Source organism: Branchiostoma belcheri, unplaced genomic scaffold, assembly GCF_001625305.1.
Source record: "Branchiostoma belcheri isolate BF01 breed outbred unplaced genomic scaffold, Haploidv18h27 scaffold94, whole genome shotgun sequence".
Classification (NCBI taxonomy): Eukaryota; Metazoa; Chordata; class Leptocardii; order Amphioxiformes; family Branchiostomatidae; genus Branchiostoma; species Branchiostoma belcheri.
Window position 1 is genome coordinate 49,528 of NW_017804620.1, and position 18,315 is coordinate 67,842.

Below are 18,315 nucleotides of genomic sequence, written 5' to 3' on the forward strand. Positions count from 1 at the left end.
TTAGGGCTTCAAGGAAGCACTATTTGCTCGTGGAAAGATAGTTACAGTGCTTGTAAATATGCTAGTCACAACCAACTCTCCACATGGTCCCATAGCGACATCCCGCGGGTATGTAATGCTCGCGATGGTGCGGACAAACTCGCTGGCTTGTGAACATGTCTACCCGGTTGTTATTAGAATTCGCCACAATGATGCGACCAGAGGTGTCAAGACAAATACCAACGGGAGATCTCAGTTGCCCCTTCCCCTGTCCAAAGGTGCCGAATTCAAATATCTTTACTCCGGAGGGATTGTACTTCTGGATGGTTTTATACCCATCCGTCAGCAGGACATTTCCCTCCTTGTCCGATGTGACTCCCCAAATCCCGTATACCGTACGCACTTCTGAAGTCCAAATACGAGAGCCGTTTGGATCAAACATCATAATGGTTGTTTTGTCTCCCACGATAACTTTATTGTTGCGCACGTCCATCGCGATGACGGGATAGACGCCCTTGGAGATAAAATCAAACTTTTTGATGGGCTGCCCGTTCTTGCTGTACTGTGCGACATGTACTTCAGCGGATCTCCCCAGTACCCACAGGTAGCCGGGCCCTACGTCCAAAGCAACACTTAAAGGGTACATTTTCTTACTTTCACCCGGCACGACGGTTGGAAAGAGGCGGAGAAAGGTCCCATCAATATTGAAGACTTGGACTCGTCTGTTTAACTGATCAGTCACAAATATCTCATTGTCAGCAGACACGGCAACTCCGTAGTTAAGTTCGAATTTTCCATGTCCTTTTCCCCTCCCACCAAACGTGATCTTCTCCGGCTTTACGTCACAACCTTTTGCCATGAGTGATAAAAAAGTATTTTCCAAACTAAAATTGAAAACATTTACATTTACACACGCCACGCACGCGCACACACTCTGATGCATAAAGCTACTTTTACTCACCATAAGAAATAACCTTGTTCATTGTCCAATGCAATATCCTAGCATTGCCTCATGACACAGAGGGACCAAGTCTAAGGCATTGTCTCAAGAGAAGCAAAGTCTTTAAAACATTGTATAATGACAGAGGGATTAAGTTTAAGACATTGTCTAATGACACAGAGGGACCAAGTTTAAGACATTGTCTAATGGCACAGAAGGACCAAGTTTAAGACATTGTCTTATGACACAGAGGGACCAAGTTTAAGACATTGTCTAATGACACAGAGGGACCAAGTTTAAGACATTGTCCAATGACACAGAGAGACCAAGTCTAAGGCATTGTCTCATGACACAGAGGGACCAAGTTTAAGACATTGTCTAATGACACAGAGGGACCAACTTTAAGACATTGTCTAATGACACATGTACAGAGGGACCAACTTTAAGACATTGTCTCTTGAATATTTGTGTTACACTTACCTTTGTGATGTGGGATGTTGGAGACTGCCGGGAGCTTGGGGATAGATCCAGTAGTAGCAGTAGCAGCAGCTTTAGTAGTAATAGTAGAAGCGGCAGCAGCAGTAGTAGCAGTAGTAGTAGTAGTAGTAGTAGTAGCAGTAGCAGTAGTAGTAGTAGTTGTAGTAGCAGGAGAAGTAGTAGTAGCAGCATTACTAGCAGGAGTAGTGGCAGCAGTAGTAGTTGTATTCGCTGTCTGCTGTTGATAGAGGATTATATTATATTATTTATATGCAGGCTATCGCAATCGGTTTATGGAGATCATGATAAATTATTTGAACCCTGTCTTAATTTGATAGATGCAGGCCAATGTCAACGAATTTTTCACCAGACTATACTGGAATAAGTACAACAAGGAATAATAATATTGTCTATTTCAAAAATATAATGGAATTCGAACCTCGCCGACAAAGCAACAATACGAAAAGTTTAAGCCTTGTGTGTATAAAGCATCTGTTTTTTTTTTTTTTTACTTTTTGGCGACACCTCAGGGGGATCCTAATGGTACAGTAGGAATTGTACAGGAATTTTTTTCACAGGCATGGAATGTTTACATTCCTGGGTTCGTTCACTATACACTGAGGTTAGGTTAGGTAGGAGTTATTTACTGAACTGCGCTATACCTGTATAGACTTAATAAATATAACAGGTTACAAGGTACATGTACAAAATGTATACTGCCAGTGATGCTATTACCCTTATAAAGTATACGGGTAATATAAAGGGATGGTTACCTCAGGAAATGATGAACAAATCGACAAGGCTATAATAAGACGAAGCGTACCTGTGGCGGCCTGGCGCTTAAGGACAAGCAGAGAAAGACTCCTGCGACGATGAAAAGCCCAAGAACGACAGCCGCTTCAACTGCAAACATCACTCGGCGACGCGTACAGCCTGAAATATTATAATGTTGGTAGTAATCATAGTGAAATGTTGGAACTTTATTCCAACAACAAGTAGTACATAGAGGTCAAATTTTCTACTGTCGCCTTCATCAGGATAATTACTGACTAATCACCTGAAATATTGAAAATACATGTAAATGATTTTAGGGCGTTGTGTCAACAAGGGAAATGGACTCAGTAGGCGTGTAAAACAGGAAAGAGACATTACCAATGACAATAAAAAAATTCCAACATTTCTCTCCAGCAAAAGGTTTATGAAGTTGATAAAGTTCTTACCGTGCGCTGCAGGATGCTGGACGTTTGGCACGTACATCAGATTTGGATTGAGTGCATGCAGGGCATCATTGGCGTCATTGATGCTGTTTGAAGCCGCCGCTGGTAGATTCTGGGAGGACAGACTTGCTTGAGTGTCTTCTGAAGCTGTGTTCCGGTCCAAGTCACCCTGGCACATGTCTGCGGCAGCGTACATCGGATTTGGATCGAGTGCATGCAGGACATCATTGGCGTCATTGATTTTGTTTGATGCCGCCGCTGGTTGATTCTGGGAGGACAGGCTTGCTTGAGTGTCTTCTGAACCGTTGTTAGTCGCTGGCCTGGAGAAGGCTTGCTGATGTGTATCAGCTGATGTCTGGGTGCAGGGATTGTCATCACTCTTATTTGACTTGAAGGTGGGTCCAGGGCTGCTTTGCAGGTACGTCGGATTGGGGTTAACGTCGTTTTCGGCGTCCATCGGTTGAGGGTTCGTAGCGTTTTGTGTGTACATCGGGTTCGGATTCCTGGTGGGTCCAGGGCTGGCGTTTGGCTCCATGGTGCTTTGCAGGTACATCGGATTTGAATTAGCGTCGTTTCTGGAGTGCGTCGGAGAAGTTTTCGTAGTGTTATGTGTGTACATCGGGTTTGGATTCCTGGCGGGTCCAGGGCTGGTGATTGGCTCCATGGTGCTTTGCAGGTACATCGGATTTGAATTAGCGTCGTTTCTGGAGTGCGTCGGAGAAGTTTTCGTAGCGTTATGTGTGTACATCGGGTTCGGATTCCTGGCGGGACCAGGGCTGGCGTTTGGCTCCATGGTGCTTTGCAGGTACATCGGATTGGGGTTAACGTCGTTTTCTGAGTACATCGGGTTCGGATCCCTGGCTTGTGTGTGCAGGTTGCTGTCATTTGCCTTGAAAGTTGAAGTTTCAGTTCCATTATGGATTGAGCCACGTCTTGCCAAGTGAATGTCGTCATCGTTGCTGTTGTCGGGCGCCATTTTAGTTGCCTTTAGTTTGTTTTCCGTCTCTACCGCAGCTTTCGTTATCCGAATAGTCTGTTCTTTGCATATGTATGCAATGGCGTAGGCATCAAACTCACCAGGGCCGATATCGATTGTCTGACTGTTCTCAGCAGCAGCATCGCTTGTGTCAGACAGATTTTCATCGTCATTGTCTTTATTTTCCTCACATCGACCAGAGATGTGGTGACTGGCACCTTCGGCAGCTTGCCTGAACGTGGATGGCACAGTTCCTGTGTCTGGTTTTGCCATACTTTCGCTGAAGAACTCGTTTATGACGACCATTGCTTTTGGTACGGTGTTGGATGGCAGGTTTTCAGCCATGGCTCCAAGATCTCTTCCTTTGCTTAGTTCTACATATAGTAAGTAATAAGACGAAAACAAAGAGATCCTGCATTCAAATTGTACAACATATACATGCAACATAAACATGCATAACTACAAACATTATAACAATGCTACAATCTACCTTGATGTTCTACGTTGAAATGTAGCGATGGTGATGATCATGTTAAGTCTTTGCTTATTGCTATAAATTGAGCTGCTCAGCACATTTAAACAATTTCTATGCTTAATCCTGTATCGCTATGTGCATTGTAAACACCACTGGAAAAAAGTCAGACAGAATCAAAACAACTTTATGTAGATGAAGCAGCCCACGAGTCGTCTTCTATCTGCCAAACGTTCTGCCATGTGTCAAGTGTATTAATGTCATCTCTGAGAAGGGTGTAATCTCTGGCACTGATACAATTCTGAGCCGATACCAGACAATTCATGTCAACGCTAAGATCAAAGTACGTGTTGACCTGTTTGCGGTGGTGCACGGTGTACCTAGTCTCTACCAGGCACCGCGGATCGCTGGAAAAATAGTAGAAATTGGCCAAAATAAAGGGATAGTATACCAGAGAAGATCCAGGGCCATAGAAGATCCAGTTTGCGACTTGGATGTTCTATGGTCCGGGATCTTCTCTGGTATACTACCTCTTTATTTTGGCTAATTTCTACTATTTTTCCAGCGATCCGCGGTGCTTGGTAGAGACTACGGTGTACCTGATATGTTCTTTTTTTTACATGAAGATGCTTCATTACATATTATCACTCCATAAACCAGTTTGGATGACATGCTCGTCTCGACGATTATCAGTAGAAATTGATTAGTGCGAACAATATACATTTTCTGTCCTCTATCATGAACGAAACGCGTCCAAATTGTGCAGAAAAGTGGCAAGTTTTATCTTGTGTAGTATGCCAAATACATGAACAAACATGCACTGTGATTAAAACACTACTCTTGCCATAAACCTACAACATACGTGTTTAGGCGTATCTATTTTTTTACTCCCTAAGAAAGAATGGAAAATTCACGACTAAATAATATAACCTCTAACTTGAAATCGCGTTCCGCAACAATTACCACAGTCGAATAACAAGCTGAATAATCTCAAAATTGTAAGAAAAAACATGCAAACATGAGATGTGAAGAAAAGGGGTTCAGAAATTCTGTACTTACAGTAAGGCTTCTGCGAGCGACTTGTCTTCAGAGAGAATCGACCACAATAGTAAAATAGAGACTCAGTGCAGTGAGATGATATAAATATTGAATAAACATATCCCATAGACGTCATAAATTCCCCCGCAAAGGTGTCTTGTCTGGTATTGTGTAGTTCTAAACAACAGGGTGTTGAACACTGAAGTCCAAAAATATGTCCACATTGTCTTGTTCATAAGATAAAACGAAAAATCGATTATAGTAGTGAAATACAAGATCTGTAAAGAAAAGTTGTTTCGTAAAGAAAATTTTTTTCAGAAATGTTTTAATGAATTTAGAATTCTAGACGTTAATCTGTCCCTCTCTTGGGAGGAGTCAAAGTGGACTGATCCAACTTTTTTGTCTGTGGTTGTGGGTGTAGGTTTCAAAGCCAGTAGACAATACGTGCATGATTAACCTGGTACTAATATTGAGGTCTGGGAGCTAGTAGACTCTTCATACGTGATGAACTTTAATGTCTTTCTACACCCACGTACTTGTGTCGGTGAAGGTTAGACATCCAGGTGATAAGATCTAGATACGCCAAAAAACAGGTAGTCAGGTAGTGGATGCTACCTGAAAAGTCTGACCGTTTCTAAAAAGCATATCCAATTGCTTGACTAATTGTTTTTTTTGGCGTATCTGTTTTTGCTTTTGTTGTTCCGCACGCGGCATGACCGATTGTGCCACCGTTGTTAAGGTGATGAATAAAGTTCAAAGTGCAAAGTCCAGTGGGACAGCAGGTGGAAGCACAACAGGCGGTGTACGAATTTGTACGCGCGCTTGTAACTCAGTGTCCGTCGGCACTCCAAATGACTTCGAAGACTTTTCTGTAGTATGGAGAACGGTAAGACCAGGCAGAGACGGCAAGGAGGCACTAGAGTGTCGCAGAAACACGGCCAGCGGAATGGTTTGGGTGAGGCGACAGGTGTTCCGAAGAGGGGCGGAGACGGCCATGACCTTAATGAGGTGTGTGGGTTTCTTTGCACACTCCCTGTGAGTTCGTGTAACATAGCACGTACAATCATACAACCAGAAACAGGGGTGCCAGAGTATACAGTGCATTTTTACGGAATACAGTGCAATCGTTAGTATACAGTATACAGTGCAATTTTACTAGTAATTTTACTAGTAAAATTGCACCGTATACTAATACGATTGTAATGTTTTCCGTAAAATTGCACTGTATACTCTGGCACCCTTGAGAACCATGATTTATCTAGAACCATGCTCAGGTAGTCTCCAAGCCAGTACCTTCGGTGGCTAAATTGTGAATGGTCTCTGCTTCTCCATTATGGGTACTGCCTTGCCTTCGTAAGATCTGCTTGTAGATTATGCTCAGGCACGGTTCTGGATCCTAGTGAGAATCGTGCCTGGGGAAAATTTGGTGTGTTCTTGGATACGAGTGTCGTATCCAGAACCGCGTTTTATCCAGAAACATGGTCAGGCACGGTTCTGGATAGCCGACTCCAGAACGGGAAAACATTTGTTCTTGCATTTGCGGCCCTTTCCTGATCGAAACCCTAACCCATTTAGTCATAGAACTTGTAGATAGGCGCGGTTCTATATACAACAGCTCCAAAGTACAATGGGTACCGATCGTGCCACCGATGGCAAAGTGATAACCACGTTCAAAGTAAGCCCGTTCAGGGTTGGACAACTTTTCAAAAATCTACATTGGGCAAGTACATGGTCATTTCCATTTGCCTGAACCAACTGTTCACTCGCCCAAAATATACATTATTTCTATATATTTTTACTATCACCAAGGAAATTGTCTTATTTTGGAGTTGATAATGTTGGATGCTTTAGGTGGTTTGACTTGCTCCAAACACTGTAGTGGCTATACTTTGCGTCAAAAAAATTTACTTGCCCAATCGGGCAAGTATATAGGGGTGTATGCACTTGCCCGAACAGTACTTTTACTCGCCCCGGGCAAGTGGGCTTGTCCAACCCTGCCCGTTCCCGTTGCAGAGTGCCGATGTTGCCTGGTACCGGCGACAGGACGTGTTGGTGTGGGCAGGCGGGATGGCCTTCATCGCTGCGCTTATTGGTGCCATCAATACACTGGGCAACTACAGGTGGGCTGATTTTCAACTATTTGTAATACATGTATAACATGTACATCTAAAAAGGGCTTTTGCTGTGCAATGAATGCTTTCATATGTTAGTTTGAGAATATAAGACTGTTGATACTGAAATACTGAAAGCATGTGTCACTTTTTTTTTGTGTGTGTGTGTGTGGGGCAACTAACCGGCTGTCTCTCTATAGTGGTCACCTGTCACATTGTGGTCAAATTTGGCCAGTCCCTTGAGTGACCACTATAGATATTTTTGACTGTACTTGTAAAAAAAGCTATGTTGAGATTCTTTGGATGGTGCTCAGGCTAGTTTGTTACAAGGCTTTACTCCCATTTTCCAGGGGATGGGACGCGCCGAACGGATTCCTGTATGACCAGGCCAACACCAGCCGAGCTCGGTTCCTACCCGAACCGTTCATAGAGGAGCCAGGAGTGAAGGGGAGATACGGGGTCCAACCTGGTGAGTATAGCCTCTACCAGGCTTCAGGAGGCGGCTGGAAAGAGTAGAAATTGGCAAAATAGAGAGATAAACATGCCAGGGGAGTTGGTCTGCCAGAGAATACAGTTTGCCGCTTTGTTTCCTCTTCCGCTCCCAACAAGTAAGGTCAATGACCTGGACCATACGTCTGTCACCATGGTAACTGATACTGTAGCAGACACCCTGCAGTCACATTATGTAGCAAGTGGCAGGACAGAGTTGGAGGGGCTGGTCACAATATATACATAATTTATATGAATGTGTTTTGAGTAAGAATAAACAGAGCAGTAGTTTGTTGAGCTAGACTATCCCCATATCCAAAGAAAACATTTTGCATTTGCTTTGTAAAATGTTACCTTAAATTCTAGTTACATCTTTACTATTCTTCAGTGATTCGCTGGTACTTCTGGAAGCTCCGACCAGAACTGGTGACTCCGTGGACGCGTCTGTTCGTGTGGGGCTGTTATACCGTACACCAGCTGCTGGCCTGGTGGCTCCTGTACCTGGCACAGGTCAACCAACAGGTGAGATAACACAGGTGAAACAACTATCAGCTGAGCCCCAACATGGAGACCATCACTTAAGTTGACACCGTATCATAGGAGTAAACAAATTCATCGTAACTTCCAGGATTATAGTTTTGGGTGGTGCTTATTTATGTCAGGTTTGTATGTTTGGATTCCAAAGTCAGTAGGCTGAGATTTGTCCAATGTAGGCTTCTCCTTCTTCCAAGGAAATTGCTTAAAGTTGAAGATTAACTATATCTACTTCCCAGAAGTCTGAAATCTTTGATTTGTTCTTTCAAATATGTCCATTTTTTTCCCAAAGTCCCAGAAGGGTAAGAAGTACTCCCCGCGGCTGAGTAAGTACAACTGGGCAGCTGTGGCCGTGCACACCTTCTTCCACCTGATGCACCTGGCGCAGACGCACGTGACGTACGACGCAACCGCACAGGTGAGAGAGAACTGTAACAGAACCTAACGTCTTAGGCCCTTTCCCCACTAGGATAGAATGGAGCTGAATGGATTGGCTTTGATCCGGCTACAATTCTATCCTAATGGGAAAAGGGCCTTTGATTTTCATGCACGTTAAAATCTGGTAAAGGGCAACTTGTACTGTCACATGAAGTTAGAACCATTTTTTTAAATAGACATGTACATGTAACTCACTTGGTATATGATGCCACTGCACAGGTGAGAGAAGATTGATAAAAAAACTTTTCTTACACAACCAAGTGTTTCATTGCAGCCGCTTCAGTGACCAAACTTTTTTGCGAACTTGCAGGACGTGTCCATATTCAGCTCCCAAGGTTCTGTGATTGTTGCCCTGCTGTTGATGATGGTGATAGAGTTTAGGGACAGAGGAGTGTTCTTCAACTGGCCTTCTAGCACCAGTACAGGTACGAATATTCCAAATTCTGTATCTGTATAGTGTAACGACAGGTAGCAAAACCTCAGAACCTTTGTGTTACTTAGCTTGGCCTTTTCAAGACCCTTTATCTGTATCTGTATAGCTGGTATAACCGCCTTTCTCGTAACACACCAGCTTCTGTATCTGTATAGCCGGTATAACCGCCCTTCGGCGTAACACACCAGCTTCTGTATCTGTATAGCCGGTATAACCGCCCTTCAGCATAACACACCAGCTTCTGTATCTGTATAGCAGGTATAACCGCCTTTCGGCATAAGACACCAGCTTCTGTACCTGTATAGCCGGTATAACCGCTCTTCAGCGTAACACACCAGCTTCTGTATCGGTATAGCCAGTATAACCGCCCATATCCAGTTGCTTGAGTAACTGTTTTATTTTTTTTGTATCTTGTTTTTTTTTCTCATCAGACAACATGGGGAAAGCGCTCAGGTCATCGACCCATAGGTCAGTGACCCTTGTGCGGAAGTACCATGGTTACGTCATCATGTGGGCTGCAGTCTACACCTTCTGGTACCATCCAATGGAGAACACACTGGGGCACGTGATGGGGTTTGTGAACACATGGATATTCATGTTACAAGGGGGTCTGGCCTACACTGACATGCATCTCAACAAGTGAGTTAGGATCAGGCACAGTTCTTAATAGTCTCCAGAAAGTTATTTGTATAATGATTGTATCCTGAACAGTGCTTATTGTATCCAGACATGTCTGTCTAGTTCTATGCCTGAATGGGTTAGGGTTAGGATCAGGCACGGTTCTGGATAGTCTCTATTGCATCCAGAATGTCTATCTATAGCCTAGTTCTATGCCTGAGTTAGGATCAGGCATGGCTCTGGATAGTCTCCATTGCATCCAGAACTGTGCCTGTGCCTGAAACATGTACATTCTGCTCTATACATGTTCAGTAACAGTTATGTCTAATGTGAAAACTGTAAATGTGTTGCAGATACTGGCGCTTCGTACTTGAAACCTGGGTGGCTCTACATGGGGCCATTGTGGCCTACCAGACTGGGGGGCCAACAGGGTACTGGCCCATGTTCACCTTCGGATTTAGCGCCCTCGTGGTGATCACTCAGGTACTGCAGCCAAGTCCTACCTGTTTTCATACTCGAGTACATTCTGATCCATACATGACTGCTCCTTCAGTTGTTAACAAAATTTCTCTCCTATATATTTGAAAGACAGCAGTATAAGTCCATCAAAAACATCATGTTTATATCTTAACCTATTACTGTTGAAACAAAATGTAAACCATGCAGGGCAAGTTTCTGTATCTGTATCAGTATAGCCGTTATAGCTGCCATTCAGCGTAACACACCAGCTTCGCAGGCACGCGGCGCAGCAGCATGACAATGCCCCTACTGTACTTGGTGACAGCGAGTTCCACTCTGCGATAGTTCTAGAAAAGTAGTAAATACACAGTACATGGACTGGAGCAAGTAAACATCAGAAATATCTGTATAGCTTCAATTTTACCTGCACTAACCTGCATATGCAGGTGGTATTTCCAGCCCTGGCTTGTACTGACCATGTTCTAACCATGTTTCTCCCATTCTACCTTCCAGTTATTCACCCTCCCCTTCTGGACGAGACTCCCACCATGGACACGCTACATCCCCACCCTGGTCTACCTAGCCATCACCCTTTATGCCTACAGTGGTCTGCCTGATGCGAAGGGACGCCTATGGACAAGGCTATGGGAACCAATCATCATTCCGCTCAACCAGTACTTCTATGCACTGGTCATATGTGGCCTTGTCACGCTGTGTCTGAACATTGAGACCAAATTTTACGCCTCTTTCGTACACAAGAAGGCTGGTACTGTGGGGTATGTTGCTTGCGTGGTTGGCTTTTTGCTGATGTATTTAGCTACGATTTTGATGTCGTGGGCATACCAGTACTATGATGTACAACTACCGGGGAATCCTATGGTTTATTTTGTATCCGTCTTTACTCCGTGTGTGATTGTTGCCACCTTCTTCGTCAAGCGTTTGGTTGAAGCCAGGGGTTAGCCTAGCTTCAGTGCACAGAACCAGTCATAATTGCCCAAATGAAGCTTAAATCACATATTTAATTAAAGATGAGATCCCGTCTGTTGCTATAAAAGGTTGTGTCAGGAAAGACTCGTCTGCAACAAGCAAAATTTCAAAGCAATGTCGACCAAACATCCAATGAAAACCGTGGAAAATCATTGTTTTGCGCAGATGCAGTATATAAGCCCAATATACAAAATGGACAGCAACATTTGAACTGCAGTTGAAGCATGTGGTGCAAAATGAACTAAAAGCATGTGAAGCCCAAAGAAAATAATAGTTTAACTGTTTTATTACACAATAATGAATAGGATATATTTTCAAATGCATCCATGTAACAGCAATATTACAATGCACAAATCTATCTACAGTAACAAAACTGTGACACTTCAAAATGTTCTATCTTACACACTTCTTCCTTTAACCATTCACACATCTTGCTTGATGTATATATACCTTCAGTCTCCTAAGGTAGCCATTTGGCACCAAATCTGTGTTGGTTATGGGTTAGGCAGCAGGGAGAAGATTTAAAAAAAAAACATAACCTTATAACTAATACACTTTTACCAAGTAGATGATACAGATTCTAAAACAAGCTATAAAAAAATTAAATTTTACAGGGTGATACTTAACAAATTACAGTTGATGATTACTATCAAATTAGACTTTATTTCTATTTATAAAAGACTTTTTACAAGTTTCAAAAAAGGCTTATTACTGTTTTAGCTAAAAAGAGTACTTTCAGAAAACTTTAAAAGTTAAACCTACTGATCTTCTAAAAATACTTAAAAATGCGCTTGCAAAAATAGCAAAATAAGACACTCCAATGTTCTCTTGTATAGCACAGAGTTCTAACAAAACTTGAACCCTAAAACAACCAACAAACAGCAACGATACAAATGTCATAGGATCTCAAATTCTGCCACTGTACATGAACTAAAATCAAGGGAAATGTTTAGTTACAATTGCAGTGACGATTTGTGGAAATGTGAGCATACAAACGCGATAATAGATTTTTAATACTCTCCAAGCAGAGGTTTGGGTTATTTTTGGCGTGTTTTTAGACTTTTTTTATTGAGGTTTCTTTTTTGCACTGGAATTTTTCTTTCTTTTTGAGTGAAAGAAAAATTCCAGTGCAAAAAAGACTAAAAACATGCCAAAAATAACCCAAAACCCAAACCTCTGCTTGGAGAGTAGATTTAAAAAAAAAAAACAGAGAATAACAATTTGGTGTGCCCTGTAGTGAAGTTCCTACTCACAACTGTAACTCCTCCTCGCTTCTGTCTTGTGTTTGTCCACCTTTCCTCAACCCTTTAAGTTGGGGACCTCCATTTTTCTGACGTCGTGGAAGTACACGTGGTTGATCGCTGCCTTGGCAGAGATGCGCTTGTTCGGTTCGTACAGCAACATTTGCTGAGATTGTGGAATATAAATTTGAATGTTAGTTGTTTATGTCTATGTAATTTGTTCTATTTCTTATGTCTGCTTTTCATGTATCAAGGGACATCTGAAAAACAGGCCAGGGACCCGAGTGTGTACATGGGAAAATGAACAAAAAAGAAATAAAACAAAAACAAAAAACACCACCATTGAATCCGTAGCCTTATTTTTTCAGTCTGCAAAATTGCAAGTTGCTTAATTTTTCTTCTTCAACATTGAAAATGTCTCTGCAAAATGCAGACTGCTGATGGGTATCTTTGACTTTGACTTTATTGGGATCCACACTTAGTTTACAAAAATTGCATTGTAGCTATCCTTCCTGTGGTCCTTCAAGACACTCAGGACACACATTTACAAAACATAAATACATTGGCAACAATTACAACATATGAACACAGCTTAAAAAAGGCTATATATATCATCATTTTCTACCACTGAAGTTGAGGTTTACTTACAGCGAAGAGTTCGGTTCCCTCAGGTTCGAGACTAGCGAACAGTTTGGAGAGGTCCTGCCGGGGCCAGCGAGGGAAGGTGGGCTTGTAGTCTGGTAACTGGGACACACCTGGCCAGGTCGTCTCGTCTGGGGTACCTGGGAGAAAAAACATGGGAAGTCAGGCCACACCTGTCTATTTCCTTCATTCTTTCGCATTCTAACCTTTAATATACTGAAGAAGCTGTGTGGGCAGAATGTGACTTTATTCACACCATAAAACTGAGCGTATCAAACCTGGTTCTTAGGCTTCGTTTTCATCAAGGTTTTCCAGTTCAGCAAAAAAGAGAGTAAAATTTGCCAAGGGAGTCCGGCCGCAGGGAGGTAGTTTCTTCCTGCGGTCAGTCAAACCTACAAGGCGGCCAAACTCCCCTGGCAAATATTCTCTTATATATAGCCAGTGTAGTTAGTCTGGTAGAGACTACACTTGTGGTGTGTTAAGCCTTAAGGTTGTGATTGAACAGTTACTGGAGTAATGTAATGCAAAGCAGATATGAATGTTCATGATGTGATGAGTTTGCAATAGAGCTCGTGCTACGCTGTGGAAAAAATGTCTTTGCTGCAGTACGACTACAAGCATCACAGACACAACATTTAAACAGTGGAATGTTCATACTTACATTTAAACTCGGTCAAATCCTGAGGGTTGTCAGAATGTAAGGTATGACAAACATGTCATGAGTCAACAAAACAACTGTATTTCTCTTCCAATAAATGGAGTTTAACACATCATTTCAAAGAGCATGTTTTGTTTTATATCCATAGATTTTATTGCAGAGCTACAAAGATCATGATATAAAACATGTCACACTCTAAGAAATGACATGTAAATGAAATACTCCACCTTCATACATCGGTAAATGTTAGACATCCAAGTAATAAGATATGCCAAAAACAGTTACTCAAGCAACTGCAAAATCATATCCAGTTGCTTGAGTAACTGTTTTTTGGCATACTCAACCTTCAGCCTGCTAAGCCATCCATTTGGCACCAAATTTGGTTCTGGTTTTAGGCAGCAGGGAGAAGGTAAAGAGAATGAAATGTACAGGGAAAAGACACAAACTAAAGGCCTGGGTGTCTTTTCCATTCTATCAAACATAAGATCACAAACCGTCCGGACATAAAAAGACTCTTCCATCGTTCACTTCGTGAAGAAAACTTACCCAAAGTTCTGAAGACTCTGAAGAGCTGGTCGATCTCTGAGTCTCCCGGAAAGAGTGCTCTTCTTGTGATCTGTTAAAAAAGAGAAGAGCATCAGTAAGATATGGCATCAACTGCCTCTCTCAATCTACAAATATCATTGTTCCATCCGTTCCATCCGTCCATCTACTTAGGTTTGGCTCATTTTTCTTAGAAAACTCTTACTTCAACAACATCTGCAAACTCCTCTGTCAGTGTATACACTTAGCCTGGGTTCCATCCTGGTTAGTTTACGTCCGCTCCCACAGTCGCTACCACCAATCAGTCTGGGGAACCCAGGCTAGTATACACTGGCATCCAGTTTTTATTTTTATCTTTGTATGTAAAATACATGTACATGTAGTATATGTACATGATGTGCTTTTAGTGTTATGGGCTGTTGAGGGTCTGAGTAAAATAAATAAACAGTATCAAATAAAACAACATATTTACATTACTATACATACATCATGTTTACAAAAACTGATGAAAATAAATGTGAAAAATCAAAAATCAAAGATTAAAAAAACCTACCATCTCTGCAAAGATGCACCCGATACTCCAGACGTCTACAGGTGTGGAGTAGAACTTGGAGCCCAGGAGGATCTCAGGTGCTCTGTACCACAGGGTGACAACCTGGGGAGGGGAACAACATGCAAACTTTTTAACAAAGGCTTACAGTTGCAATCAGTTCTTTCCACTTTCAATGAATGGTGTGTTACGCCGAAAGCCAGTTATACCGGCTATACAGATACAGAATGACATTTGCAATGACATAATTTGTGAAGTCTAGTGGATAATGGCCCAGGAGGATCTTAGGTGCTCGGTACCACAGGGTAACCACCTGTTGGACAGGTGCAACAGGCAAAGGATGACATTTCCTTCCACATTCAATAAAGCAATCACTTATTGTGTGTAGTCTAGTGAATAGCGACCCTGCCTTTCTACAAGTACATTGAACAGTGGACCACAGCTTCACATCCTGTCCAGTGGCATGCCTGCCACTTGCGTGACAACTGCTGAGATTCAAACTTGCAATCTCCTGGTCCCTAAAAACAACCACTGCACGCTACTTAGTTCCTTCTGGATTCTGCAGTATTGTTTTAGGTGCCTGAGCTGTGTGCCTATTTCAGTAATTGTCTCAGAGTAGGTTGACAGCATGTCGTTAGGGGAAAGACTGGCAGGCAGAATGACAGGAGGACATCAGGGATTAAGGAAGCCAAGAGCTGCATACTTCCAGGAAGTCTGAAATTTCTTACCAGTTGTTAGATGTTAGTAGTCAGTATTCGAAATACCTATCTGCATTTTGCAGAGAGATTTACAATATTGCAGAATGAAAGTCCTACAATCTACAATTTTGCATTATCAAGTTAAGATGTTGTATGTAGGCTTGTGTATTTGCAGAAAGTGTTTCCAAAATTGCAGAACAAAATTTTCACATAGATGCAATATTGCAAAACATTGAAAAGAAGTATTTCTACCACTGGTAGTTTTAAACTACACCTCCTTTTGTACCCACCTCATGTGTGTAGGTCCTGACTGGGACACCAAACGCCCGCGCCAACCCAAAGTCTGCCAGTTTGATGTTTCCCTCTGCATCTATGAGCAGGTTCTGTGGCTTCAGGTCCCTGTGCAGGACTCGGTGGGAGTGACAGTACGCAATGCCCTTCAGGATCTGGTGAACATAACTCTGGTGGGGAAAACAATGTACTGTGTCAGCAGGTAGAATCTGTATCTGTATAGCCGGTATAATCGCCTTTCAGCGTAACAAACCAGCTTCTGTATCTGTATAGCCGGTATAACTGCCTTTCGGCGTAACACACCAGCTTCGCAGGCACGCGGCGTGGCGGCAGCTGGCTACATTACACCGAACGACTTGTTACACCTAACCCTTGAACATCTAACTCTACCAGCACCTAACCTGCACTGGTCAACATACTGGGTTTATATACAAATGTAGGTGTAGGTGGATGTTCAAATATAAAAGAAATCATGGCAATGATTTCTGAACACTATTTAGTACGATCTGTACTTCTCAAAGTCTGAGTAGTGCTGGTAAAATGTGTCTGGTGCAGGTAATTTTCAGTGTTAACTGCTCCAGTACAGGTATGCAGAAAAAAAGGATTTCAAGCCCTGCTACCTTGACGAGCTCAGACGGCAGTCCTGAGGGAGGTGCACTGTCCATGTACTTCTTCAGGTCCAAGTTCAGGTACTCAAACACCAGGTACAACTTCTTCTCACTGTGAACCACGTCTAGTAATCTGTTAGGTAAAAAAAAGGATAAGTTAAGTGGAATGCCACTGGGTAAGGAATCAAAATACAGATCTAAATGTCAACAAAACAAACATATACTGATATAGGAATTATATGTTGTTAGTTACAAGTTAAGTAAAAAAAAATGCCCGACAAGTGTGTGCTTTACTTTGCTTTTCTTTTGACATATCATAATAATTATGTGTCCCCGTCACAAACATCTTTCAAAATGATAATCCTTTTAATTCATCTTTGCTGGAGACTATGGGAAGTTACCAAACCTATTATAGCTCCAGAGTCCTACAGCCTATTTGCGGAGAGGATGTAGGACTCGGGAGCTATAATAGGTTTGGTAACCAGGCTACAGGTACCCACCCCTAATGGGAACACAAAGCTTGCTATAATATATTTAATATATTCTATGTGATTAAACCTCTAGTGTGAAATGAGAATATTACATGCAAGAGACCAGAAGAAGTATTTAGATTTGATTTCTACTGACCTGACAATGTTTGCATGGTTCAGCTCTTTCAGGAGTGAGATCTCTCGGATGGCAGTGCTTGGAACTCCTTCTGATTCACTAGTACAAAACAAAACATGGTGTTAACTTTTATACATAATTTATCATAAACTGATAATTGATAGGAAGGAAACATAGCAGTAATAGTCTATTAAATAATAATTAAAATAAATCATTCTATTCTATCTAGATTTTAATAATAATGATTCTCTTCAAAACGTCAGTTGCACAATGGAATGGTTATGAAATCAATAAAATTAAGTGCAGCCTTGCAAAACCCACCCTCATACCATGGAGGTAGAAAAAAGTGAGGTGGTCCGCCCCCCTCCCCACCCTGAGTGTTAGACTACGTGGCTTGTTTACAGAAAATTTACATTTCTCAAAACTCTAAACTGATAAATATATCTCTTAAAGTAGCATCCTCTGCATAGCTGACGTCATTATCAAACGACATGCAGTTTTTAGTTACAGCGATATGCAACGCTAGAGAAACACATGGAGAAAAATATCTCAAAACAGACGACACGAATTTGAAAAAAAAATCAGTTTCCACAAAATTCCGTACATAACACGAGAAATATTCTGTCAGAAAATGCCAACTGGTATCATTTTTAACCACTAGGATCATCAAAATGTATAAGGAAGATACTAAAAGCTTGCAATAAACTACAGAAAAAGGGTAAAATTGCTCGGAAGTGAAAAATTATTTTTTGGTCGGCATACTCACGTATCTAGCCTGATTTTCTTGAGCGCAACCATACGGCCTGTAACTTTGTCTTTGGCCTTGTATACGACTCCGTATGTCCCCTCCCCAATCTTTTCTATCTTCTGGAAGTTATCCATTGCTTCAAAAATCTATTACGGCATCGAGATGGACGATTTTTTCCTCAGAATCGGACGATCGGTGAGCTCACACAAACAAAGCGCTGGTCACTGAATGAATCCGGGGACGCCGACATTTTCCCGCGTTTTCTCCAACTGACCTGGGAAGTTATTGGTTCAGGTTTCCCGCCAAATCCGCCATACTGGCTCCCCATTGGTCCAAACGTCTGACCTCCACCTCACCTTGTTTCCGGTTACATCTTTTCTACCCCTTTTTTCACAAACTTTCTTATTACAAAAAATGCACTACTACGTACAATTAATGTGTGGATATTACAAAACTACAAATGCAGCTTAAAGGACTTTTCTTTGAACAAATATGTTGACAGTATATCTAACCTTTGACCTACACATACCCGGAAGTCAACTGAGCATCTGGGCTGCGGCAA

General features: G+C 42.0%; 4 protein-coding genes across 4 annotated transcripts in view; 1 reads left to right on the plus strand and 3 right to left on the minus strand.

The window, feature by feature from the left end:
• LOC109461530 (E3 ubiquitin-protein ligase TRIM71-like) overlaps positions 1-838 on the minus strand; it is a 3,896-nt gene extending 3,058 nt beyond the window's left edge. Inside the window, exon 1 of the mRNA XM_019757910.1 lies at positions 220-838. Coding sequence (XP_019613469.1) covers positions 220-838 — 619 coding nt within the window. The remainder of the gene's footprint in view (positions 1-219) is intronic.
• A 1,607-nt stretch (positions 839-2,445) lies between these two features.
• LOC109461531 (putative uncharacterized protein DDB_G0290521) lies at positions 2,446-3,934 on the minus strand. Its single transcript, XM_019757912.1, has 2 exons — positions 2,617-3,934; positions 2,446-2,453 (listed from the first exon to the last, which is right to left on the minus strand). The coding sequence occupies exons 1-2, from the start codon at positions 3,932-3,934 to the stop codon at positions 2,446-2,448; spliced, it is 1,326 nt and encodes a 441-aa protein (XP_019613471.1).
• Positions 3,935-5,969: 2,035 nt separating this feature from the next.
• On the plus strand, positions 5,970-11,141 carry LOC109461532. The gene is made up of 9 exons (XM_019757913.1): positions 5,970-6,107; positions 7,113-7,219; positions 7,561-7,679; positions 8,088-8,221; positions 8,526-8,651; positions 8,982-9,096; positions 9,536-9,743; positions 10,076-10,205; positions 10,695-11,141. The coding sequence occupies exons 1-9, from the start codon at positions 5,976-5,978 to the stop codon at positions 11,139-11,141; spliced, it is 1,518 nt and encodes a 505-aa protein (XP_019613472.1). The 5' UTR covers positions 5,970-5,975.
• A 1,263-nt stretch (positions 11,142-12,404) lies between these two features.
• On the minus strand, positions 12,405-18,030 carry LOC109461625 (cyclin-dependent kinase 2-like). The gene is made up of 8 exons (XM_019758003.1): positions 17,772-18,030; positions 17,027-17,104; positions 16,412-16,532; positions 15,791-15,961; positions 14,806-14,907; positions 14,256-14,325; positions 13,058-13,191; positions 12,405-12,575 (listed from the first exon to the last, which is right to left on the minus strand). Exons 1-8 carry the CDS (start codon positions 17,885-17,887, stop codon positions 12,468-12,470), a joined length of 900 nt encoding a protein of 299 aa, XP_019613562.1. The 5' UTR covers positions 17,888-18,030; the 3' UTR covers positions 12,405-12,467.
• Positions 18,031-18,315: the final 285 nt, after the last annotated feature.

Bases quoted from the DNA above. Each gene is read 5' to 3' on its own strand.
- LOC109461531 (XM_019757912.1), bottom strand. From the start codon at position 3,934: ATGGCTGAAAACCTGCCATCCAACACCGTACCAAAAGCAATGGTCGTC.
- LOC109461532 (XM_019757913.1), top strand. From the start codon at position 5,976: ATGGAGAACGGTAAGACCAGGCAGAGACGGCAAGGAGGCACTAGAGTG. The intron at 7,220-7,560 runs GTGGGCTGATTT...CCCATTTTCCAG, and splicing joins AATACACTGGGCAACTACAG to GGGATGGGACGCGCCGAACG. The intron at 10,206-10,694 runs GTACTGCAGCCA...TCTACCTTCCAG, and splicing joins CCCTCGTGGTGATCACTCAG to TTATTCACCCTCCCCTTCTG.
- LOC109461625 (XM_019758003.1), bottom strand. From the start codon at position 17,887: ATGGATAACTTCCAGAAGATAGAAAAGATTGGGGAGGGGACATACGGA. The intron at 16,533-17,026 runs GTCAGTAGAAAT...TTTACCTAACAG, and splicing joins AACCATGCAAACATTGTCAG to ATTACTAGACGTGGTTCACA. The intron at 12,576-13,057 runs GTAAGTAAACCT...CCACAATCTCAG, and splicing joins AGGGAACCGAACTCTTCGCT to CAAATGTTGCTGTACGAACC.